A 26,787-nucleotide genomic window follows, 5' to 3' on the forward strand; every position below is an offset into this window, starting at 1 on the left:
TGGTCTTGTGGTTTAGAACAGGTCTTTATATCGGTAGGGCCGTAGTTCGAATCTCGAAGAGAGTTTTGTGCATTTTTTTGTGTGTGGGTTTCCTGGTTTCTTACCCTGAACAATTTATTCCAGGCAAAAGTAAAAAATTACAGCAAGTTTTTCATTTTTTTTTCAAACCAGTAATTAGTATGAACTTTCGTCTACTGAAGATAGCAATATTAATGTGTTTAGTCAATGATGTCTTCTGCTATAAGTATGAACTTATACTTACTCGGGCATGGTGATAAATATGAAACCATACTTAATATTAAGCTAGCTTAGTATGTGCAATCATCTGACTTCAGATATGCAAACTGAATAAAATAAGTATGATTTAATATAGGCATGCGCCAAGTAGGTTTTCTGCTATAAATATGAAAACATACTTGTTAGGGAAATGGTGTGTGTATCGTCCTTTCGATAAGTATGATATCATACTTAGTGCTTGGGGCAGGTTAGGGCACTTAACTCTATATGAAAGCTCACATACGCGTACATCCCCTACAGATATATGCACACTGAACGAATCCTCCTGCTTAGTATGATGATGATGATGATCATCATCATCATCATCATCATCAGCTTCAGCATCATCAAGACCTAATAATTATATTTATTTCCTTATTAAACATATTTATAACTCGCGTATACCATTAGCCTTTTATATAAGGTCAGATCACCTACAAAAACATTTTAAAACTAATTAATAACATAAAACAATAAAATAAATTATCCTTTTAGCTGATTTGTATTAATAAAAAAAGTCTAAATTCATTACTAAAACATCGTAACCGCTAGACCTATCAAAGAAAAAAAAATAAAAAATAAATAAATGCTGCTATCAGGAATTGAACCCGCGATCTCGGATTGACAGCGTCTGATGCTAACCACTAAGCTACCGAGGAAGACATGTAATTCAATTGAAACAATACACACGATAACAGTTATTGTTTATCGATCTTCCACGATTCACCACAGCCCCTATTGAGTGTGACGATCTGCCATGAAAACTGTATAAAGTCTTGATTGGTATACTCTTTATTCATACCCCGTGGATGACCGTGGAAGACCGCTTCAAATGGTTCAATATATACATTTAGCTCAATATAATAATAGGAGACCGTGGTAAATTACAGTATTTATCATAAGGGCTATCTCAAATCTTTGTTTTAATTTCTTATTATGATAGAAGCCTGAGTTTCATACGTATGTATACGTATTTTGTTATCGTTTTCGTAACGTGTGTTGTGGTCTTGTGGTTTAGAACAGGTCTTTATATCGGTAGGGCCGTAGTTCGAATCTCGAAGAGAGTTTTGTGCATTTTTTTTTGTGTGTGGGTTTCCTGGTTTCTTACCCCTGAACAATTTATTCCAGGCAAAAGTAAAAAATTACAGCAAGTTTTTCATTTTTTTTTTCAAACCAGTAATTAGTATGAACTTTCGTCTACTGAAGATAGCAATATTAATGTGTTTAGTCAATGATGTCTTCTGCTATAAGTATGAACTTATACTTACTCGGGCATGGTGATAAATATGAAACCATACTTAATATTAAGCTAGCTTAGTATGTGCAATCATCTGACTTCAGATATGCAAACTGTAATAACAACATTTATTTTCATTATAGACTTTTTATAGTCTATATTTTTTCATTTCAGCTTAATTTAGCAGTTGTCATGGTTGTGTGTAAATTACTATTACTATTAGATACGTTGTAATAAAACATGATTTTAAATATTTGTATATTAATTTTCTCTGAGGGCTTGCAGCAAAATTGATATTTTATTTTCCTTGGTATGGGTTTGTGGCTAGTAGTCAGGTAATGATGAAGGCGATGATGATGATGATGATATGATGATGATGATGACGACGACGACGACGACGACGACGATGATGATGATGATAATGATGATGACGATTATGATGATGATGATGATGATGATGATGATGATGATGATGATGATGATGATGTTAATTAATACACAAACGACAAAGAGGAACAAACATGCCTAGCATGTAATTCTATTTTTAACATGGAAAAATTTGACCTCTTATCTTCTCGCAAACTAAGATTATGCATATTTTATATCTTCAATAAACATTGTAAAAGTCGATTTGGCCTTGGCACGTGGGCCTCATCCTCTATAACAGCAGGTTTAATTTCTTGTTGAATGGAGGCCTCGAGGTCACTGAACTGTGTATTTGGAGATGATGGCTCATAGCACACGTGTTAAGCAAAAACATACATGAGAAGTAAGCAGGTTACTGTGAGTGATACCATAGAAACGTTCTCTTTGTTTAAACATTACAAGTAACATGAGTGGCAAACATTAATGTTTCATATTGCTTGCAATCCCCCCCCCCCCCCCCAAAGCAATGTTGGAGCCAATACTAGACCAATTGTCCGTTCCTGTCTCAGTATCAAAACAACATTGACTGGGTGGGGGCGGGAGGGGGGTTGAAAATTTATTACTAAATTAAATCCTTCATCACTGCCATCATCGTCACCATCACGACTCATCATCATCATCATCATCATCATCATCATCATCATCATCATCATCAACAACAACAACAACAACAAGAACAACATCACCATCACCATCATCATCATCATAATCATCATCATCATCATCATCATCATCAACATCAACAACAACAACAACATCACCACCATCATCATCATCATCAACAACAACAACAACAACAACAACAACAACACCATCATCATAATCATCATCATCATCTACACCATCATCATCATCACCATCATCATCATCATCATCATCATCATCGTCGTCGTCATCATCATCATTTACACTATAGCCACACAAATAGAAATCTTACATTAACTGCAAGTCATCAGAAAAACCAAATATTTAAAACAAATTATTGTTTTATTACTGCGCGCACAGTTTGCAACAACAACATCAACTGCCAGATTGTGCTCAATTGTTAAAAAAAATAGATTTTTAAAGTCTAATATGAAAAAAAAAATTGTTTGATGTAGTTGATGATGTGAGACAAAAAGAAAGTTATGTAAAAGTTGACCATAATGGCGTTATAAAGTATGCTTGATGGTTGGGTGTATGTGTTGGGGTGTGCATCTTTTTAATTGTATATATTATAGGAATGATAAAACTATTTTATTCGCATGCATTGTAACACTATCACCAATTTTGTCGAAGATACCTCTCTTAACCACTGCTGATAGTAGTTTAATAGTGTGGTGTATATTTACCATCGTCGGGGGCAAAATACAAAATTCAATAGGAAATAAATAAGCACATTTGGTTTTCATGAAAGTTGTCAAATATTGTTTATATTCTTGATAATAATAAACACCTCGTTCCAACTAATTACATTTGGGTTTCATTCAAAAAGTTGATCAAATATTTCAGAAATGTCAGTTTAGCATAACTCCAACTATAAAATATTATGCGTTTATATTAAAAGTATTTTTGAAATCAATCACATTTTTGTCAATATCATCTTAAAGTGTACATCTCTTTGATTTAATAGAGCAAGGTTAATAAATTTACACGCACCTCCAGAATAATGCAAATAAAAGTCGTGTGCATGACTTAAAATTTCTAAGCATTACCGGAGTATATCATTTCAATAATGTTATTCCCTGGACCATACATCATCAGGTCCAGCATTACTGATTAGTCAATGATAGGTAATAAGGAGCTCGAAGTAACTCATCGCCACTTTATACGCATGATTACCATTATAGTCTGACATTTTCCCGCCTTATACAGATTGGCGGGAATTCTAATCACGTGCGCACGTTTCACACTTTACCCTCCTTCCACTACGCGTGTCAGTAGCGCCTTGTTAGTATAGAATTAATATTAATCTCATTTAAGGTCGTGACTTAAACACGCATTAACGGCACTGTGTTGTGTAATTCTTTTGCAATGTAATATGCTATAGAATGCAAAAGTCATTCAGTTTTATAAGAAAGTTAACATTTAAAAGCTAGGGTTATAAGCGTAGGAAGGATTTATTTGCGGATCACTGTATATTAATAAGCATTACAGATTTCAGCCAAAAAATCTGCTTACTCGTCTGTATCATAATATGCCATGTGTATATTTCAAGCGCATTCATGTGCTGCGCAAAGATACTATTAATATAAATTTATGATATTAATGAGGTGACATCCCGGGTGACATACTTTTCAGTCTCGAATTTAGGTAATATTAAAGAAAAACAACCTCTGAACCGACTCTCATACAAAAACGTAACAATTCACATAACCTAACATAAAGCCATCTGCATGGTGATCAGTGACATATTCTTGAAGAAGGGTGTGTATTTTGATGACGAGTTCAAAACAGTGGGTAATACTTTATGGCCTTAACGTTTACTGTTAATATTACTGGGTTTCAGGTAAATCTCAAAATAGTTGATGCAATGATCGGAATACATTGTAGCCATTTAAACAAATCATTCGATGATATGTTCCTTAAAAAGGGGTCATTGTGGTCTAAATATTATGAGGGGCTTTTATTGTTGGTCATAACATCTACTTTGATTTTGTAATGCCACCCACTCAGAAAATATTCTTAAGTTATGCCCATGCTTCTCTAGACATTGATGAATCTTGGCTTCATTGAAACAAGCCAAGAAACACTATTTACTGGAGTCAGGCAGTGTGTGGTTTAGATGTCATGTTGTTTTCTCAGATAGCATAGAACGTGCTTGTAACAACTATAACTGAATATAACAAACATACGGATGAGACAGTACAATGCAAAAACAACTTAGCCGACAGGCAATATGCTTTAATTTGTTATCCCCAATGGTAAATCAGAACGACGTCGATATTTATGGTATTTGATATCTATGGTATTTGAAACTGTAAGTGTAACAGAAAAGGAATTATATATACGGAAATGAAAATAATAAGGCAAATATGGACATAAAAATATGTTTTGAATGGCTACAGTACAGTATGCTACCATTTTACTCAGTGGACAACCGACGCAACCTTATTGATCCAGCCTGTTTGTTTAAAGCTATTTTGTTTAAAGCTATGGAATCTCTATTAGAATCAAGAAAAGAAAGTGACTATTTTAGAAATAGATTTCTAGATATATTGGCGTGTGACACTTAAAAAAAATACTACCTGCTCAATAATCTTCTAACATTGAGCTACAGACCCTATCAAATAACTAATGACAGAGGGATCGGTCTGTAGTTCGATTCCACAAACCTTCATATCACCTGTTTTATTGAATTATCAATCGAATTGCCCAGTGTTACCTTACTGAGGGCAGAAGATTATTAAAATGAGGTCGGGTGACGCAGTACTCGATAGTTTTTATTCCAATCGAAATATAAGGGGTGGTGACTTTATCTTAAATCCAGACTCCCTGTATGGAAGATTAAAGTCGTGTTTTCAATGTATGTGTATGGATTTCAACAGGAATAGCCCATTAGATTGTAAGAAATCAGAAAACATTATTGGCGCTTGGTCTCAAGACCACAGGTCTTTTACCTTTAGATTGGTTACGTGACAGGGTTTTTCAGCTTATCAAATATCTTGACGGTTTGGTCACAATGAGAACCTTTGATATATGACTATATTAAGGCGTTACACCCAAATAAACATAACATAACATAACATAACAACGGCGCTTGATATAGCGCAATACCAAAAATATGAACATTGTGCTTTACAAATATACAAAAATAACAACAGCAAAATACATTAGAAAATATATGTTTTAAGACCCTTTTTAAAAGATTCAACTGTGAGAGCAGTGCGAAGGGTAGCCGGTAACTGGTTCCAGAGGGTTGGACCAGACACACTAAATGAACCATCACCAATTTTTCTATGACTCCTGAGGATGTCAAGGCGAGTAATATCAAGCTCAGAGCGAAGGCCTTTCCTGGGTGGAATGTAGGTAGCGATGTAGTCAGTGAGATAGATCGGTGATAGTCCATTTAACACTTTGAAAAATATTGAGACAAATAAAGCTGTCATAAAAGAAAGAATTTTACGGAGATCCCAAAGCCTGGTATGAAAGGGTGCCGTTTCCGCACTATGTTTAAGATATTCCTTGGGAGGGGTAAGACGCAACATTTTCGTTTTGATATGCTTGGTGTTAACTCAAAAATCACAAGATCTATGGAAATATAAGTGCACTTATTGGCTTCCTAGAGGATTCTATATTGATATTAGGAAATACACTGCAGCTTACTGTTAATATGTAAAGTTGGACAAGTATGGCTTCTGTCATTCCAGTCACCTTAAGGCTAATTGTCCCCGCAATGTATTTGAAGACCTGAGCGCAAGAAGACCGTAATTCCACGTATAGTTTCGTATAGTTTAGGTAATGTTTTATACATGTTCAGGGGCCAAAACAAATCTTTCACAACCTTTCATGATGTTTTCACCCTGGAACATGTAAAACATTATAAAACCCTAAGAAACTATACGTAACCTTAGTGTATACATGTGGAGGGGCGAAGTGGACTTGTGGTCTTCTTGCGCTCAGGTCTTCATTTGTGTTTGGTCTCATGGCCATGTTCCTGTTACCTTTATACTGGTGAAATAACGTAACATGCCTTTATTTTCAGCGTATCATATATATCTTTAAGGTATATTCATAATGAGAAACGTTAGATGATAAAGCTAAGGGTCCCATTACAATGGGCCTCCCTGTTGGCTAGATACATTTTATTTACCCTTGTTTATAAGTGGCCCTTAATTGCATCATACACTTGAATTAGTACGTCAATGCAAGGCACAATGTTAAAGCAACATTTAGGACTAAGCTGTTTGTTTAGTTAAAGTTGTTTGAATAATTGGTTTGTTTAGTTCATCCTAAACGATATAGATGAAACGTTTTCATCGATACAATATGTTTACGTAATTCTTAGGTATGGTGAGGTAAGATTTTTTTGTTCGAAAGATTGTAACTGGAAGGAGCCAAATATTTGTTTATCATCACTTTACGTAGCACTAAAATGTTTCGATGATAACGTTTCGGCTAACATCCCCTGAATGCCACTGAAGGTCTGAAATAATGGGCCCGTAAAGTTGGGCTTGCGAGAAGTGGGGTAAGGACTTTTAACACGTCAAGATGCAGCAATGTATGCAGGCCGAAGGGCAAGCGAATCATGGCACATATTTTTTTCTATACCTACCCCAGGGGTGAACTTCTTATTACACTCTTTTAAGTGATTCATATTGTGCTTCATTGTGACAGAAAGCAATACCTGATCGAGGTGTTAAATATTATGTAAAGACTGCACAAAAAGTAACGCAGCTGTTATTAGTACGCCTGTAGCTTCAGAACTATTAATTTTTGTAACAATATTTTAACATGGAAAAAAAGGATTATTTATTTATACGCATTTTGATACCCCGTTCGTCCAATTTCGTTCAATATTCACAACACAGCAGTGTTTTAAAGAAAAATACCCATATTTAAAAGTTGAAGCTATATGTATCAATGATTTGAAGTCAGCGCGATGATAATTGAGAGGTTTACGTGCCACAATGCTTGCGTAATAACTATTGATGGCTGGACACTGCAACTTTTAAATTCGGGTATATTTCTTTAAAATCACTACTATGTTGTTAATATTGACCGACAATGGACAGGACAAATGGGGTATCAAAATGTGCGTAAATAAATCAATCACCCTTCTCCCTATGTTAAAATATGGTGAAAAGAGTTATTAGTTCTGAAGCTACGATACGTATTTATATCAGCTGCGTTACTTTTTGTGCAGACTTTATAATGTTATGTATTATTTAGACGGTATATCGTAAATGTATGGCATATGAACCGATGTTGATTTGCCTGATGATAGGCGTCCTGTGGATGGTTAAGGAAGTTTGAGTACATACTCAAAGTGTCTAAGCCTCACTATGGACTTCAATAGCCTCATCACAGTGCCATAGTTCAATAACCTCAATTAAACAATCATAGTGCAAAATCTGACCTCAAGTCCGTTTCTGTACCCACATTTTCAAAGGTCATTCAATGAATGACAAATGTATTGGGGTTAAAGAACGGTGCCCTAATAGATGAGCATGTTGTGGATCCTAGTGCCTGGCGTCTAAGACACAATGTAGTATGCTTTTATGACAGCTTATCACATCGGTCTTATGAATTACCAGAAGGCATGTCAGTGTAATGTGTTATTTTAAAGCTACACTCAATCTTGTATGCTAAACATAGGGTCCACAAGTTATAAGTTCCCCTCTAAAATAAATAAAAGAAATATTTGATGAAATGCAAAGGCATAAAAAGGTAGCCTTAGTTGTTTTACACATGGAACAAATTATAGCGTCACACGGCATTGTGTTCAGTCACAATGGTTAATTATAGTCCATATGAGTCAACTCTCAACAATACAGTAGGCCAGGCCTATTCATGTGTTTGTCAAAGAAAACCCAGCTGCTATGGACTCAGGTGCAATTTTTAAAACGGCCACTTTTCTTACACAATTAACCATTGCGACTGCATGCAATGACGTTTGACGCTATACATTTGTCCACGTGTGTAAAACAAATAGGGCTATACATACCTTTTTACATTTTTACATGTTGTCAAATATTTTTTGACTTATTAAAAAAAGTATTAGAGGGAACTTATAAGATGTGGACCCTAGAGTTTTACCGCACCCGAATTATATATTGTCAGGTATTTTTAAAGGAGATGTGTGCCTTGTCGCACTTTGAACTATTCCTTTCACCGTACTGTCGTCAATTACTAATTGCATGACTTTTCACGTATGTTATCATATAGATGTAGCCTCTAGCTATGCCATTACTTATACAACTATTACTTATAAGTTACTACCTGGCTTATACAATCCCACTGGTCGTAGAGGCATGGAAGTACGAGATGTATCGTACTTCCATGGTTAGGTTTTGGTAGCGTCAACTGAACTTCTTGGGATTTCTTTTCTTTCCTTCCTTTGTCTGATGATAAGTCATTATGCACCTTATGCCACATGGAAAGAGGGAACATGTTTCTATTTCTGTCAGGATATTCAGCATCCTGAAATGTATCGTTATGTTACTGCATTAATGACTCAAGAGATTGCGTCAGCTCGAGGTAACCTTCGAGAAGGATCCAACCTACCACTTAAACTTCCGTGTAGTATTATGCCTGTACAGCAAATCTATTATATAAGTCGAATCAAAAATGTGATTTTGACTTTTGCATATCATGCTTAAGTTAATTCAAGAATAGTTGATATTTCCTATCTTCTCGAGAGATCTTCTCTACGTTATAAGCAACCAGAACATGGGAGATCCACAATAGGGACATAATACCAAGCTTCGCATTGTTTATTATTATGTGATGACAATACCTAATACCTAGATGAGAGTGTTTTATGCAATGGCAATGAGAGTATCCAATTAAGAATATTAAAAAAGTAACGAATATTCTTACGTATCAATGTCAATTCTACGCTGAAAGACGTGTTGGTTTAAAATAGGACCTTTTGTAACGATCTAGTCAATTTAACCAGATTTCTAGCTGGGATTCCCTGGGAATTAAGACTACATTAGATTTTCCATTTCAAATATGAACCCAAAATCATGTATGGAATCAGGTTATATTTTACCTGAAAATGGGCTGTCGTTACCCGATTTATGTTGAGAGGAGCTGATCCTGGCTGCGACGGTTGTTATATAAAGGCTGACTAGGGTTCCGAGCCTTAATTGAGGTGCGCATCTGAATGATGCTAAATAATGTATAAAGTAAATATTAGGGCATGATATTATATAATTGGGCTATATAAATCCGTGTTTTTTTTTACCAAACAATACTTTCCATTTAGTTTACTGAATATGACGTCACATGAGTGTTTCTATTAAAGACAATGCGATTAATTCCATTATTTTTTACAGAATACGCTTCTGAACTCCGAGGTATTGGGTTCGATTCCTAGTCTGGTCTATGTTGTAAAAAGTCCGGGAATGGCTTCATGACACATAGAGACAAAACCTTAACAGGTCCGTTCTTGAGGTGCCCATTGGCAATACATATACTAAACATTATTATTATTGTGTAGCCTATCTTATATGTATTGTACTCCCAACTAATACCGTTCCTTTTACCTTATGTAGCTCAAACAGCGGCGGTTCAAGGTCCCGTACCGAACATGATAGTCGTGGGTTCGACCACTGTACCAGACGACGAGTGCACTAAATTTTGTATACCACGTATGGCACCAGGTGGACGCCCAGGGGTCAAAATTAAACAATGCAGAAAAAAGTGTATAGGTGTTGGAGGTTAGAAGAAAGCCATTCAGCATGATGATAATGCCTGCTGTGACTTTGAATAATAGTGCACGTGCAATTATTATTTAATCACATACATGTTAGCATGAAAAATCAACAATATATGTAATAAAATAAACTATATATGTGCCTTATTCATGTTTATCCTTGTTCGCAAAAACTCCCTTGTTGCGCGGTATCTTTTGAATTTTTGTTGAACTGTTTGCAAGAAATATGAATAAAATATTGTAGCAGGTTTCGTGAAATTATCATACACACAGCACATTTGTCTCCCCCCCCCCCTTTTTTTTAGTACTTTTTTAATCCGTGGTGGTAAATTTGCCCTCCCGGTTTCCCACTGGCTGTAAATGTGGCAGGAACCTGCGAAAAAGTATATTAGCCAATAGCCACAGATTAATGCCTGATCTATGTCAAACAAAAAAACGAAAATCTTCTAGGTTGTATCGATTAAATACTAAAATTTGAAAAGTTCCAAATTCCAACAGATCACGCGGTGTAAAATTATTAAGCTTCATATATCCTAAACTTCAGAACTAATTAAGTTCCAATAGAACGCTTTATGGTCCAAAATGATCAACTTTTTACATTCCTGTTACAAATCGCCATACTATAGGTGATAAAGGAGATGGTAGTAGCAGAGTTTTGGTCGGTTCCACGCAATACCCATTTGACGAAGAAACACTGAAATGTATTGAACAATTGGCTAATCCCGCAAAGATCGGGGCTTGGTTCAGAGACTGCAGAGAAAGAAATAAGGGCCAATTGGTGGAGGAACAGTATAAAGGTCAGTATGTGCCAGAGACTGTTTCTTCCGAACATGCCATGATGCTTTTTCATATTTAACCTTTTGCTCACTTCTCGCAGTTTTTCATCTCCGATACTGATAATAGTTAGAGCATCTGAGCATGACTCAAATGAGCTATTTCTGTTAAAATTCGTACCCCTCCTATCAGCTGCATATGGAAAATCATGCCCTTAATCGTCCACACAGGTCACTCCATTTCGAGGGCTTAGAGCAAGAACTAGCTATGTCCACAATTAAATTACTCATTTCGGCAACAAATGGATGGATAATTCTGCCCTCTATAATATAATGTACGTGACTTTGGGGGTATGTACATGGTCACTTGCGTCTAACTACCATGCTATCTGTTTAAATGACCATGTATACCCCAATGTCACTTGCATTTATGATGGAGGGCAGAATTAACCATCCATTTGTTGCCGAAATGAGTAACATGTAATTGTGGACATAGCTAGTTCTTGCTCAAAGCCCTCGATTTGAAATCTATAACCCCTGTGTGAGAGATTACGGTTATGTCTTCCATAGGGGTGTATCAATCTCAACTGGAATTGCTCAATGCATTAAATTTACTAAACAGAGGCTGTATATTGCTACTAATATGTGAAATAAGACTTGATCGACATCAACACAACATTTGAAAACAACACCTCTTGGATGGTTTATTATTCATTTTTTAAGTAATTCTTTTATATATGAACAATAATTCATTTTTTCAATTTATGCTCGAAGCTATTTTGTAGCTGAATGTGGTTTTCTTAATTATGTTAACTAAATTAGTGACCCATTATTATTAAAATCTCGAGACTAATATTATTAACATTTTCTCTCTTGTTTGAAAGAGTCTGTATCTATTTACCTGTTACACACAACCAAAATACTAACATACTTAATCATGATATTTTTACATCGTTTTAGTACATTACGCTTTAATTATCTCCCGACGCTTTGCATAATTATTTCAATTGCATGGTTATGCTGATAATCTCTTAAAATCAGAACGTTACCGAAAATATTTGCAAGATAAATTTTCCTTCATTAGTTTCCGTTGAAAGTTTCAAAATTACTTTTGTTTATTATTAACTTTCTTTAAACTTTAACAAAATGTGTCATACCATTATCAACTATTTACGTTGTCACTACATGTACATCAATAAATCCTCTCTAGCAAACGTGTGAGTAACACATGTCTAAAAACGTTTAGAAAAATTAGAAACATGAGAAAAACAAAATAACATTGTTCTCAGAGCCCATTTAAATCTATATGATACGAAACTATCTGTTGCACAGAAATCAGGACATATCACTCAGTTGATAGAAGTCAATAATAAGACAAATTTTATACATATTTTATTTGGCGTTTTTAGCATTGGTGTTGACACACTAATTTCCCAATCAACATTTGAAGAGTGTTAAATTTCTCTATAGGTCGAGTCCAAATTGATTGCGGATGTTATGTGACATATTTTCAATAATGAAAATTTTCTGAAATATTTTTGCTATTTTGGATATTGTGATGCCTTAACCAAACATTACTGGGAAAAAGTGAACTGGTACCAACAAGCGCAAAACAAAGACTCATGGAGACATCGTGCTAAGGCCTTCGTCCTGCAGTAAATTGATAATGGCTGAAAAAGAAAAAAAAAAAGAAGAAGAACTAACCAGAACTAAATTATTGATGTTATTTAAGAATAAAGCAGTTATTACATGCTTTTTCTATTTTGTCAGTTGACCGCTTATTTTCTTGAATTATCACAGTTCAAAATTACACCTGATTTTTAATTTTTATTTCACGGAGACAATTATATTAAACAATTATGACAATGCTTGTGGACACATCATGCTCTGGTGATTAGTACTCCAGATACAAATCATTGATTGAGATGGATAAATCCGTGCATCGAATTGAAAATGAGGTATTGTTTGTAGTTTTCTTATATTTTAAGAACGGAATTGGTGTCTGATGCTACCTTTTATTTGGCAACAGATTGAATTGCAATATATATATATACGCCCAAACAACTTAAGCTAATCGTAGATCCACCCTTTGCACTAATTTTAGTGGCAAAATTGTTATCCGAGCACCTTACCAGGGGTAGTACCGATCATCACAAATCAAAGGGGTTGGTGTGGCCCAACACAGGCTTATACAGTTAAAGCTGCGATTTTCATTTCGCTCTTTTCAAATTATTCTTGGAGATAATGGCTTTTTACTTCTTTTACTTATATTTAGGGAACATTCAGTGAAATTAGATGCAGAATTCGTTAAATGGCTCAATAGTTCAATGGTTATGACACGGTATCTGCTACGTTGGAGATACGGCGCATTGCACTTTAAGTAGAATGATCTAAAAGCACTTGAAAAGGGCAGTATCTGCTTTGAAATATATTTGAAAATACTGCATTTTACTTTTGCGTGTAGTCATGCGTGAGAAACAATTGTCCATCAATGTCAATCGTTTCCAAGCGTGCCGCACAACGTCTTTGGAAAATATATATAATTGTACTCAAATTGTAATTAATCATTAAGTTATTATTATGCTATTCAAGTTGAAATCCATACACCCCCTGTGGAAGACATGACCTTAATCTACCAGACGGGGAGTGCAGATTTCAAACGAGGTTACCTGAATGGGTGACTACACCCCCTATGTAGGAGATTTAGGGCATATCTTCCATAGGGGTGAATGGATATCAACTGGAATAGCCAGATGCGTATCCTTGCTGTTAGCGTAAAAGCTGTTCTTATATTATAATGCAAAACAATGCGTGTAATTAACCCTATTGTTTTATTTATTACATACAGGAATGATTGATTGATTGTTGCTTGTGTAAATAATATTCAATATTTTCCTGTAAGAATGCAAATATTATAATACGTTTTGGCGTATTTTCTTTTCATTCTAACTATGCACGGCATGTATGTATAATGAAGCTTAATGTTAATGCATATTGGTATATTGGTGGCAATGCAACATGTATGTTTTGAATGATTTATATACTATCAGATCGAATTTGTTTGTTTCTCTAGTCTTGTCGTCTAATGGGATTGGCGTTAATGCATGAACTCGAAAAGTGCATGGCGATTTGCTAAGAATTTTGCATTTAATGATATATATCAATGTGAATTGTGCGGGAAAGTTTGTTAAATTTTTTGGATTAATATAATATTTCTAAGATCACTGAAGTTATGTCATGAATTATGATTGAGCGATATCACTTATTTCGACAAATCGCAAATGAATGTTAGCTTTTTATATTCATGTTATTAATGGATGAAATAAATAATAAGTGGGGAAAATGCTCAAATAACATGGCTGCTGAGTGAAGTTTGTGATGGGTTCGTTTAAAATGAGTCTTTTACCGTGCATTGTGTAATAGTAAACAATTTACTCTACCAAACTAGATTCATAACGCCCGATCTTATTGGCTGAGCTTATCTTAAACACCCATTCATTGGGTCATACGCACCAGTCTATAAGGGATATAACGTCTTGTTCTGGACTCTGTAGGAGACAAAATTTAGTTTTCAATGATGAACATTAAAAAACTTTTTTTTTCACCGTTTTATTTTATATAGTTCTTACCTGTAACCAGGTAGGAGAGCGTGGCCTAGCGGTTAAGGCATAGGACTGTGAACCCAAGGGTCAAGGGTTCGAATCCCAGGTCCGGCTCTTTGTGTCCTTGAGCAAGACACTTCACTCTACTTGCTTAGTGCTTCGGAGGGCACTTTAAGCTGTCGGTCCCGTGTACATGCATATTTTCTCTCATTAATGTAGTGTGCACGTTAAAGAACGTCACAGGCTATTCGAAAAGAGCAGGGGATCATCCCGGTCATGTTGACTGTACTTCAAAAATACACTCATCTACTCTAGGTTCCAGAGTAAAAAATAAGTACAGCTTGTCTGTACGCAGTGCGACAATACTCATACATATGAGGGAGGCACTTATAAGGAAGAAGAAGAAGAAGGTTGCAATGTAATATGTTCAAAATAAGACCTGCTATACAAAATAATGGTAAAACTACAACAACAACAAAATCTCTTCTACCAAATCGGTGTTACCAATCCGACTGAATTAACTTATTGACACCTACTTCGTGATCCAAACAGTGTGTTTCAACACAATCATTATGTCTGAATATTTTCTTGACACGTTCAAATTGTTTTTAATGGAACCTTTGTACGCGTCATTTAAAGTTTTGTCGAAACAGGAGTGCTTGTTTGCAACATCATAGTAAATTTATAATTAACAAGACACAGCAAATTATTTGTAAGCAAACTTTTTAAACTTCTGTCTTAAATAAATGTTGTACTTCTGAATTAACCCCACCCGTCTTAAAATGACAGAATAAAATGTCCACATGTTAGCTTATTAAGAATATGACCATAGCCAAAAACAGGAATATTAAAATCAAAATCAAGAGAATGAAAACTGTGCGTAATCCGGTATATGGACTGATCAGCTTGGTGTTCCTTACAATTATTTTGATGACACATTCTTTTCTCTTCAGATTTATCATCTTTTATAAACGATACATTGTTCGATCCACAAGAGACTGACGACGATGGGATGATCAAGCCCGTTCAAAATGGTAGTAGTGTTACGCTGAAATGCGGTGTTGTTAATCGTGGTGACGCACCTGTAAAGTGGAGTGTTACACCTAAAGAAGAAACAAAGATGGACAAAATACATTTTCACTTTCACATGGTAAGTCTCAGCACCGCAGATTTTTTTTCATGTCACCACATTTTAAAGATACGATGTTTAATTAAGAAGAGACGTTAAAGGATGGAAGCATTCTGTCAAGGCAGAATGGCGTTAATGTTACGCTGAAATGCGGTGTTGTTAATCTCGGGGACGCACCTGTTAAATGGAGTGTAACACCTAAAAACACAAACGTTTTAACGATACGATGTTTAATTAAGAAGAGACGTTAAACGATGGAAGCATTCTGTCAAGGCAGAATGGCGTTAATGTTACGCTGAAATGCGGTGTTGTTAATCTCGGAGACGCACCTGGAAATTGAAGCATGACACCTAAGAGAAGAATCAAAGATGAAAAAAATATCTGTGCAATTTCACATGGTAAGTGTTAGTGACACGGATTTGGGACGGAATAATGAAATTCGTGTATCTACGGGAGCTACCCAGATTTGATGTGATTTTTATTGGTTTTCAAGACTTATTTTATGTTCTAGGGACTACTGCGCTTTGTTATGCTGTCAAATCTTGTCATTCTATCGAAATATCTTGCTTCACTGTATTCCACAGAAATATATGAGGATATTATGCTCGCATCTTTTGCTGGTCCACCATGCTTATTATTATCTTTTTTGTTAATTGAGCCAAAAACAATTAACAAAAATACAGGCGGATGATGGTTCCACGTAATTCAGGAATACTATTTATAAGCCCCTAAAATAAGCCGTGTGGAGAGCAATTAAAATGGTTTCCAAAGGAGTATTTTAAAAAGTGAATTATCGTGAAAAAAGTGAAATTATTATAAAAGAACCCGCTTCTGTCGTCATGGACTATACGTGGTGTAGTTGTATAATGAGTTGGTCTCGTAATACTTATGTCGGCGGTTCAAATCTCATGGAAATATCTGTTTTGATTTATCTATTTAGTTATATAGGTTTGATGAAATAGCCGCTCTATAAGGTATGTCAGCTAGTTATGGTCCAGGAGCAGGATAAGGGGATAGAATCTACTAAATGCATTTATATGCTCGTATGTGTTCTTAATTTAATTTCTACATAATCCTCTATTACAACATTATTATTATATGTATATTTCAGATGTTGTGAATAATGGAAGAATTATGATACCATACGACAAGAGTTATCAATTGGAAGGAGATTTCAATAAAACTTTTCATCTTCGGATAAACCCTGTTAGACCACGCCATGCGGGAGTCTATGTATGTCAAGTGTATCTGGACACACGGTTCACACCGCTACAAACTAGTATTGAATTAATTGTCAACAGTAAGTTCATTATTGTTAACCATATTGGTAGTACTTTTTAAATGTAGTTTTACGAAAATCTCCGGCAAGATAATTGCCGGAACTGGGCAAAATAATATAGGACGTAATTACAAGTCGTACGCATACAACTTCATATTAATTGAGCACAGTGGTCAAAGTCTTTGAATTTGCAAGAGGTCCCGGTTCAATCAGTGGTAAATCATGAACAATTATTTGCTCTTTCACTCAGTTTCACTGTACTTTACTCGTGCAGCAAATGTAATGAATAACAACGTCCTTGCAGCCAGTTCCGATTCGAGTAATGCTTGTCTTTTCATACACCCTTCCGTAACCATTATGGGAGAACCGTGTGTGTGAACACTATATGATTCACTGATGTCAAATAAGAAGGAAAAAAAGAAAGCAATCTTATTGTTTCTAAAATACGTATATATTATTACTTTACAACAACTCGATAATACTATAGCTAGAAACTAACAAAATAGCTTAGGGTAGAAATAAGTCATAACGTACAAACTGTCGCAAATAATTCATCAGCCACATTAGTTAATCGGCGTTAAAACGATTTAAATTTCATTTAGCGAGTTGACACGTCAGACAGCTCACTAATTTAAATACTACTAAATCAATGATGATGTACTCGTGCGCTAAAGGTATGTATCTAAGTCCAGTGTTGATTTATTCCGCGTGTCGTAGTAGGGAAAAATATGGAAGAGTTTCCCCTATAAAAGATGGGTTTGCTTGGTTGGACAGCTCAATCGAACCCACACAGATATTTGAGCACTATTGCGGTGTACGTCATTACTAAGTTTGGGCCACTTTAACACCAAAATTCAGCTTGAATATGGACCAAAATAGTGTAAAATTGCAATTGTTTCGCAAACTCTACAGGTATAGTTGTTTTTGATTTCACACCACAAAATGAAAAATGGTTCTCAGCAAAAAAGAAAAATAAAGTCATAAACGCATTAATTAAGCATTAAAATTAACAGAAATTTGCATGATTTTTGCTTAATTTGGATTGGTTATGAATATATGACTTAGCAATGTTTAAATCATGTAAGTGTACTACCACATTTAGGAGAAATCGAGTAGTTTGCCTTTTTATTGTGTGTTTGTATAGAAACTCTAGCATGATTTTGCACGTAGATTAGGTAATCCTAGACTTTAAAGATCATTCATAAAAAAGTAATGACGGTCAACTGTTATTGACATGACGTTTTCTATAAAGAAAACTTTAATAACGTCTTAATGGGACTTTTTTTGTTTTGGTGTGAAATATTTTGGAAAGCATCAAAATCATTTTTGTAACAGGTTTGCGTCAAGCCTTTACAGTCCCTCAATGTGTCTGGTATATTAAAAACAACAGTGGCTATTTGCGTAAAAGTTAAAAAAAAGATTGAAGATGAAGACCCGTGAAACTTAAGTAACTCGACATGGTTTAGTAGCGCGTTATCACGAAGCAGTTAAATACCTATTGAACTGTACATTTGTATTCTCGTTCAGTCAGTTTTTAAAAATGTCCAAAATGGTTTATACGACTTTTTGGCAATTTAATACCTGAAGAAATAGCTTGAAATATTATTTGTCTATATAATTTTAACATGTCTACAAAATTCATAGTCAAATAATCGATGGATAAATTGATAATTAAGGTACCTCAATTTATATTGTGTTTGTTTCATTTCTTTATTTTACATGAATGCATTGACATCACATCGCCTGGTAGAAACTATCTGTATGCGCTCACATTTTCAATTTATTTTTCATACATTTTAGTTGCGGCAACCATACGAGAAATAAGACCTACCGGCTTTGCTACACCGAGGATATCCAACAAGCCCAAACTAAAACTATTTTATAATGAAACGGACCGCATACAGTTGGTCTGTGATGCTGATGGTATGCCCACACCAAATGTTACTTGGAGAAAGTCAGATGGTACAACGATCGCAACAGTAGCTGAGCTGGTACTAGAAAACATTCAAAGAGAAGACAGCGGTACTTATACGTGTGTAGCTGACAGTTTTGTAGGTCCTCCAGCGGAGAAAAAAGTTGAAATCGTTGTCCAATGTAAGTTTCAAATTTATACCACGTTTTTGATACCAATATGAAAATTGTATAAATAGACGCAATGACATTTTTGCTTGACAAAACAAAGTGAATTCCTACTCACTACAATATTTTGTCCTTCACATCGGAGGACTTCATCGGGTATGACTGATCAGGTCATCTGATCCACTTTCCCGGGAGACTGGTTTCCGGTGTTGCTTAGACCCTTTTCAAGTGGGCTTAGAAAATATGTGCCCTCCTCTCTGTTTAAGGTCTTGATCCCCATTCTTCTTCATGGCTTCTCTACCTTCTCTATTGGGCAGGAGCATAATACCGGGAAATAATTTATTCCAACGCCATCTAAAACAAATACATCAATTTGTAATTCACTAAAAATAATGCTGTTTAATTGGTATCGGAAAAGACAGTTATTAAACCTATTATTATATTGTTTCTTAAATTCATTAGACCCACCTGAGGTCACGGTAAGAAAGTCGGATATTCGTGAACCGGAGGGTGCATATGTGTGGTTGGAGTGCTACGTTGATGCCAAACCCAGGGCAGAATACAGGTGGATTAAAGATAATAGAACAATTCGTGCTGATGAAGTCGGGATAACCGAGAATCCAAAAAGTACCAAGTAAGTTACAGTATTCACTTTCATCACTTTTGCAATGCGTACGGATAGTTGATATTAGTGTTTGAATCTCGTAATTATTATATTTTTGGACACCCAAACTGGCGGAATTCGAAACTCTCTGTATGATATGTTAATTTGCACATTCCAAGTACCAGCTATTGATTTTTCCAGAATACATCAGGAATATTGTTTAAATGGTACATTTTGTAGTAAACGAATATACTTGACTAATTATGTCCATTGTTAAAACATTGATGAATGTATAATCATATTCAATATAATAATAATAATAATAATAATAATAATAATAATAATAATAATAATAATAATAATAATAACACTAATAATAATAAATAAAAATAATAATAACAGTAATAATAATAATAATAATAATAAATATATCATGTGCAAATATTGGGAGCTTACTCTCTAAATTCCTAAGATTTAAAAATAAGTCTAAGAGACTTGTTAGAATGACAAAACCTTTCAGAGACTTAAAATTCAAATCTTTATTAGAGTAAAATTTAAATCCATTAGATTTGAATTTTAAGTCTTTTCAAGGTTTTGTCCTTCTAATAAGTCCCTGGAATTTAGAGAGTAGTCAAACCCATTGGAAATGTTACAAAACTTCAAACTGAAATGATTCAGCAAAACTATATTAAATCAAATTTGCACCAATGAGCAAGGTAAACCCTATTTTAAATACAACATAGGCTTATATGTATATCCCAAGAGTCAATTTAATGTCAAAATTAAAATTAATTTAGCGTTATAGTGATTTGATCTAAAAGCTATTGCGAATAGTATCTGTGCATGCAATAGGCAATTCCAATTGAAAGCCGTATACCCCTGTGGAAGACATGACCTTATTCTCCCAAAAAGGGAGTATGAATTTCAAATAGGATTATCTGAATTGGTGGCAAAAATTAAAATCTACACCCCCTGTGTGGGAGATTTAGGTTATGTCTTCTATAAGGGGTGTATGGATTTCAACTGGAATAGCCAAATTTTACATTAATCTCAAAATCCTTTGTGATAGCGAAGAATTGAATAATTGTATATCAAGCATCTTTCAATGCTGGTAATACGATTTATATGCATGGTTAACACAATTACGCACCGTAATCATTGTAACACTATTTTGACCTGATACTATTCATTTACTATTTTCACGAGTGTTTTCAAAAGCATATTTTGCCTATCTAAAATATACCGAGGTGTATGTTAAAATTAAAGTATTGATCAAAAGTGGAAATATGTATGAAAATATTTATTTTGGAATTACCTGTTTGAAGTTTATGGTGACCAAGAGTGTAATAAACACCATATTTGTATATAAACAAAATGACATATTTAAAGATTAAAGATTGAGCTTTTGGTTTCATCCCTAATCCAACTTAACTGCACCTGCTTTTAAAAAGCATAGAGGCCAAATATTTGACGTCGAATACTGGATGTAACAAGCATTTGGTATTCAAAGTGTTTTAATTCCTTTTGCTTTTTTCCCCTTCTAATGAATATTTGTTAACGTCGAAGTTAACATGAAGTAGAATAGAATAGAATAGAAATAGAAATCGATTTAGAATAGAAATCGATTGAATATCGAATACTTGTTGCATCGATTAAACGACGTCGAATAAAAAGTATAAAGTATGAAACGAGCTTAGCGTATTTGTCTATCAGTCATATTGGTTGTGTAATTTATACAAATTTTATATGCATGATCTGAAAGTTCATACCATATCATTACCATTATATTACGTCATATATAATTTACCAGAAATAATTTTTATTTCGGTAAATTATTTCAAATATGCTCAACATATGATATTGAATGTTAGTAATATATCATCGTCGTGACTTAACTTTGATGCATATAGAGACATGGGTATAAATGATATCCATCCAGAAATGTTACCTTGTGTACAATAGGAAGTATAAGATTTCCATGTATGTACGCAGTACAAGTTTTTAACCTGACAATCTTTTTCACAATGTGACCTACAAAATGAGGTTACATGTATGGAAATTGTCCCTTCTCTTAGGTCTGGGTGCTTAATCTCGCCGATAAAGTCTGCGGCGTGCCCGCAACCCAAGACGCAGACCCAAGCCGATGCGCCTATGCTGAGAAATAAAATACTGTTGCGATATGCACTAACAAAATGTGTGTCTGCTCGATGAAAAGCCATGTTCAGTCACCCGTTCATCGGCTTGATCGGCCCAACTCCTACATTTCTCGCAACCGGCTTATAACACTTGACAACAATACCCTTACAAATTAGTGTCCTTGAGTGCGTTGATTCTTTGCCGGATTATATCGACTGATCCGCAAATTGCTCACGGTGAGTAAACTCAAGTACGTACTACAATAAACATTAATATAAAGGTTTTGAGTAATGAATGGCAAACCGCAGAGCAAGAAGATGGCAAGATGTTGCGAACTCGATGCCTATAACTGCTCGCGAATTCGCAACCAGGTATATGGCTACACTATATTAATTCATCGGCGTGCTGCGGCTTGAAACTGCAAGACGCAGTAGAGCCATCGAAATGCTGCGAGACGACGCAGAGGTAATCGGCGAGATTAAGCACCGGGTCCTTACAACTGCATCAGTACCACACGTATTTGATTTAAGAGGTTGCGATTGGTCAATACCATCTTCCCTATCCCATAATGGATTATCCTAAGGGCCGAGTAATCTCATTTCCGCGCACGAGTTTAAACGTGGAACTTGAAATCCAACATTTAAACATGAGAAAGCACTTCCGGTGTATGTATACCAATTGGACTAGTAATGCATTGTGGGATACAGGACAAAATGGTATATTGGCAAATTGGAATTTCTCTGTTATAGCGCTTGTTGATTCTGTCTATTTTCTGTTTTTGTACTAACCCAGGGTGCCTTTACTTTGCTTTCAAGACAAGATTCGGCAAGTAAACGATGAAGTTTTATTGCACATATTCTTGGTGTTGCTATTGTTCCTTTACCCTACAATCCATAGTTTCTAACTCTTTAAGAATAAAAACAAAACAATAGTAGAAATCTTTAGCTTACACCCAAATCAAGCATATGTGCGATGATTCACTACCATCATTGGCCTTGTCAGGTTGCACAGTTCGTTAAAAAAGTTAAAATGATAAATTGCTACATTACATGCAGCTAGTTTGTTTCTTCCTAGCTAGCGTAAACATTTATTTTTATTTTCAATTTTTGCGTAAATATAGAACAATATACTCTACCTGTTCCTTTCATGTCAAAAAGACGTGTGTTGTATTGATTTTAGGATATCATGCTTCCTTTTTGTAATTATATAATATAACTTATCTAATATAATGCAGTAGTGGTTTCATGAAACGGGTTTAACCAGGACATGTGAGAAGAAAAGGAGGAGGTTGGTGTCTTCATTAAAGGGGTTAATGTGTGTTGCCATTACTCATAATAATATACTGTGATGTTTGTCCTAATACTCACACTTTCACAGAGTGATAAACAAGTTGATCATACTAATTTCAGGGAGAGGCCATATATCACAGTTGACGTGCCATAGTTAATTAGACTTAAAACACCTAAAAATCCACCAATATCAAATTTGATCTCGGATACAATGGCAATGGTAAATAATTAACTTTGCCACTATAAGCTTAATCAATTGTGAAATGTCATGTCTTCAATTACCAAAACGTAATAAAATAATATTATTTTAAGTTTACAGGGAATGACAGGAAAAGAAGAAAATCTCATTTATTATTAATTTAATATGGTGAAGAATTATTTACACATGTATTTTAGCCATTTGCTGGACAGTTCCTACAAATTACAATAATAAATAATTTATTACAGTGTGTTTAGAAATATAACATGAAAAGGAGTGACGAAATGTATTAAATTCTCTCCTTTCTTCTCACCTTCCCTGATTATAAACAAACACCAAAGTGAAATTAAACAGGGGAATCAAAGATACATGTAGTTTGCTTACAACATTGATAACCTCTGTCAACTCAGCGTTAACAGGAATGGGTGTTTGGTGATTTGATTACTTACTTCCCAATTAAAAACAGAATACAGTTTGTCCACTATGAAGTACAAAGTGACAACGCGCGCGTATACAGCGCGTAAACCGTTCGCAGTGCTGCGTCTCTGCTCCGGGTATGCGTGCCTTCAAAGTCGTCACAATATGTGCGTCCGCGTCGGTACGTTGTACTTCATAGTAGACTGACTGTAGGTTAAACTCAAAATCGAAATCAATTAATAATTAAGTAATACAATATTCATCAAAATAAACTGACAAACTTACATTAAACTATAAATGCAATTAAAAATAAACAAATATATGCATTAATAAATAACTAAAAGTTAATTAATACATAAATAAATGACGTTAGATGTACACAAATAACTTGAAACATTATTAATGGTTTACTTCTACTTTCTTTAATAATTATAAAAGAATGGATGCAATAAGATAATATTTTACTACAACAGAAGGAAGCATGATGATAATACCCAGTCATTATAGCATACGTCCTTTTATCATTAAAGGTCCATTCCTTTCACTCGGCACCTGGGCATGTATTCAAACCATGGCTTAGTTTCTCCCATCAGCATGGACGCCTTAATGAAACCACAAAAGATGGATGAAAATCGAAGGGTTAGTTCAATTAGGTCCTCTCTGTAATAGCTGCCTTGTAGACACGTGGCAATTACCGCATTATTAATAGTTCTTAACTGTACATATATGACATATAGCAGCTATTACAGATAAGACCTTCTTGCACTAACCCAAAGATTCATTTCATTAAAATATGATTTTGTGTTTCCAATCAGGCTTTCCTTGTAAAGTGATTTATTGGTGGCAAAGAAAAGGGTCTTGGTTTTGTGCACACATTTTATGGCATCTTGTTCGTTTTCTTTACGTTTTGCGTACGGTTTATATCCTAAGTTTGAATGTTGTATAAATTTTACTGCACATATAAAATATCATTGCAAAGCAGTTTTTTCATGTTATAAATGTTTGTGTTGTCATGTTTACGTACCATCTTCTTAGTAATATGTAGTAACAGGCGCAGTGATTGATATATAGTGCGCTATGCACAGGCACAGCGCCTAGACGTTGATCCACAGGTTGGAATCGTCAGTATATTTGCTTTCTCGAGTACATTGTAATGTTAAAATTGCAGTGTACTCTTGCTTACAATCAAGTAAGATTGATTGGTATATCGGTTTGTCTCATGTGAATTGTAAAAGTTGGTTTTGCGACCTACTTCGATTGAATTAAACAACAACATAGTTGTCGAAATTAGAATCCAAGCATTCAAACGACTCCTCCGCGCACAGCTTTCTAACTACAAAATGAATTTTTATGATCAAATATGATTAAGTTTTATCCAGATTAGATTGAATTAAAGATATTGACTAAAAACATATCACCCATTCACACACACAATGAGTTTCGCATATCAATTATTTTGATATATTTTAGTTCATCATATCAATAATTTTTGTAATATTTATCAGTCTAGAAAATAATTTATTATGCAGCAAATTCATTTGAAATTAATACAAATTATAAAAGTTCAATCAAGCAATAAAAACAGAGCGATTCAAGAAGACTGGGAATAGTGGATCTGGAATAATGTAACAAAGAGGAGTGCACGATTTATTTTTACTCGCGTTGGAAAATGCAGGTGTGTTGAATATTTTAGAAGAGAATTATTAGAGGTGTAGCATGGGAGTACCAGATACCGGGATACGGATTATATCGTTATGAACACGGCAGAGTGCCGAATACGCAAAATTGCTGTTCTTAGTAAACGGCGTTTGAAAATCTTGGTACCATTCCATTGGTCCTTCTAAAAATTTAGAACATTCGTGAGCACTCATTTGAAATGTATATTATAGAAGTGAATACACACGAATTATTTGCAATGCTTGCATGTTCTGAAACATCTATTCTTACGCATTCAACTACATGTAAACCGTAGCACGCATCCTTTATTTGGGGCTTTTGTGTAGAAATTACTGGTTGTCCTAAGGCTATGTAGACTTAACTTGTATTATAAGTTATAAACAGTCATCCCTGTAATATTTAGCAAAAACTCGAGGATTTTAAAGCAGAAATAACAATATTGGCCTATATTTTTCGTATGATTTTTCAATTTCACGTGGGCGCAGTCACATTATTAAGCCATAGCAATATCATGTGGGTAATGTTTGTACTTATTTTGGTATCACTGGATAGAAGATACCTAACTATATGTTGGTATCAAATATATCAGTATATGGCATTTAATATAGAAAATTCAGGGTTTTCAGCTATACAATACTATAGATCAACCAGATTTGTACAGCTAAGTATGCGATTCGTCTCTTTGCCGAATTCATTTAGGCGCCATTCGTCCAAATAAAATCCCGACGGTTTGAAAATACAAAACCTTTCTTTTTCAAGTGAGAGACACTTTGTAGTAAGCATGTATGGTAAGTTAGATACTCTTACCTCTTAATTCTGAGTTGATCACTACACTTACTATTATAGAGCTAGTCTCTCTCCACTGGAAAAAAAATAAAGTTTTGTTTTTTCGAAAAGTCGGGTTTTTAACCTTATCGGTTTTACCCTATTGGATGCTGTGTCACACTTTTGCTATCTTTGAAGTTTTAAGCTCAAAAGATTAAAAATATTTTACCAATAACCCGAATCAAATTCATGCTGAAAATAATATGCGAATATTCTCCGATAAATAATTAGGCTAATATGCAGATGCAGAATAGTCATTAGCTTAATCAAATCGCTTATTCCATCATACCTCTCTTGTGATTTGCATATCCGGTGTATATTTATACCTGCTACGTGGAATAGAACATGAATATTCAATGATATACGGAGTCCCTGATGACGCCTGTCACATGCGATTTTCTTCTACCTTAATAGAAAAGCTACATGCTTTCGACCGGAATAGGGTCACGCAGCTTCAGAATAAACATGCAGTCAACT

At 34.8% G+C, this 26,787-nt stretch overlaps 1 protein-coding gene across 3 annotated transcripts in view; it reads left to right on the plus strand.

Moving 5' to 3' along the window:
- LOC140170179 (neurotrimin-like) overlaps nt 1-26,787 on the plus strand; it is a 107,307-nt gene that overhangs the window by 59,312 nt on the left and 21,208 nt on the right. For 2 of the 3 annotated variants that reach the window (XM_072193503.1, XM_072193505.1), the window contains exons 2-7: nt 10,141-10,305; nt 15,630-15,826; nt 16,917-17,105; nt 18,885-19,178; nt 19,626-19,797; nt 22,696-22,728. In XM_072193503.1, the coding sequence (XP_072049604.1) occupies nt 16,940-17,105; nt 18,885-19,178; nt 19,626-19,797; nt 22,696-22,728 (665 nt within the window). In that variant the 5' untranslated portion in view covers nt 10,141-10,305; nt 15,630-15,826; nt 16,917-16,939. The remainder of the gene's footprint in view (nt 1-10,140; nt 10,306-15,629; nt 15,827-16,916; nt 17,106-18,884; nt 19,179-19,625; nt 19,798-22,695; nt 22,729-26,787) is intronic. The other variant, XM_072193504.1, reaches the window with a different exon arrangement.

This window comes from Amphiura filiformis, chromosome 14, assembly GCF_039555335.1.
Source record: "Amphiura filiformis chromosome 14, Afil_fr2py, whole genome shotgun sequence".
Taxonomy (NCBI): domain Eukaryota; kingdom Metazoa; phylum Echinodermata; class Ophiuroidea; order Amphilepidida; family Amphiuridae; genus Amphiura; species Amphiura filiformis.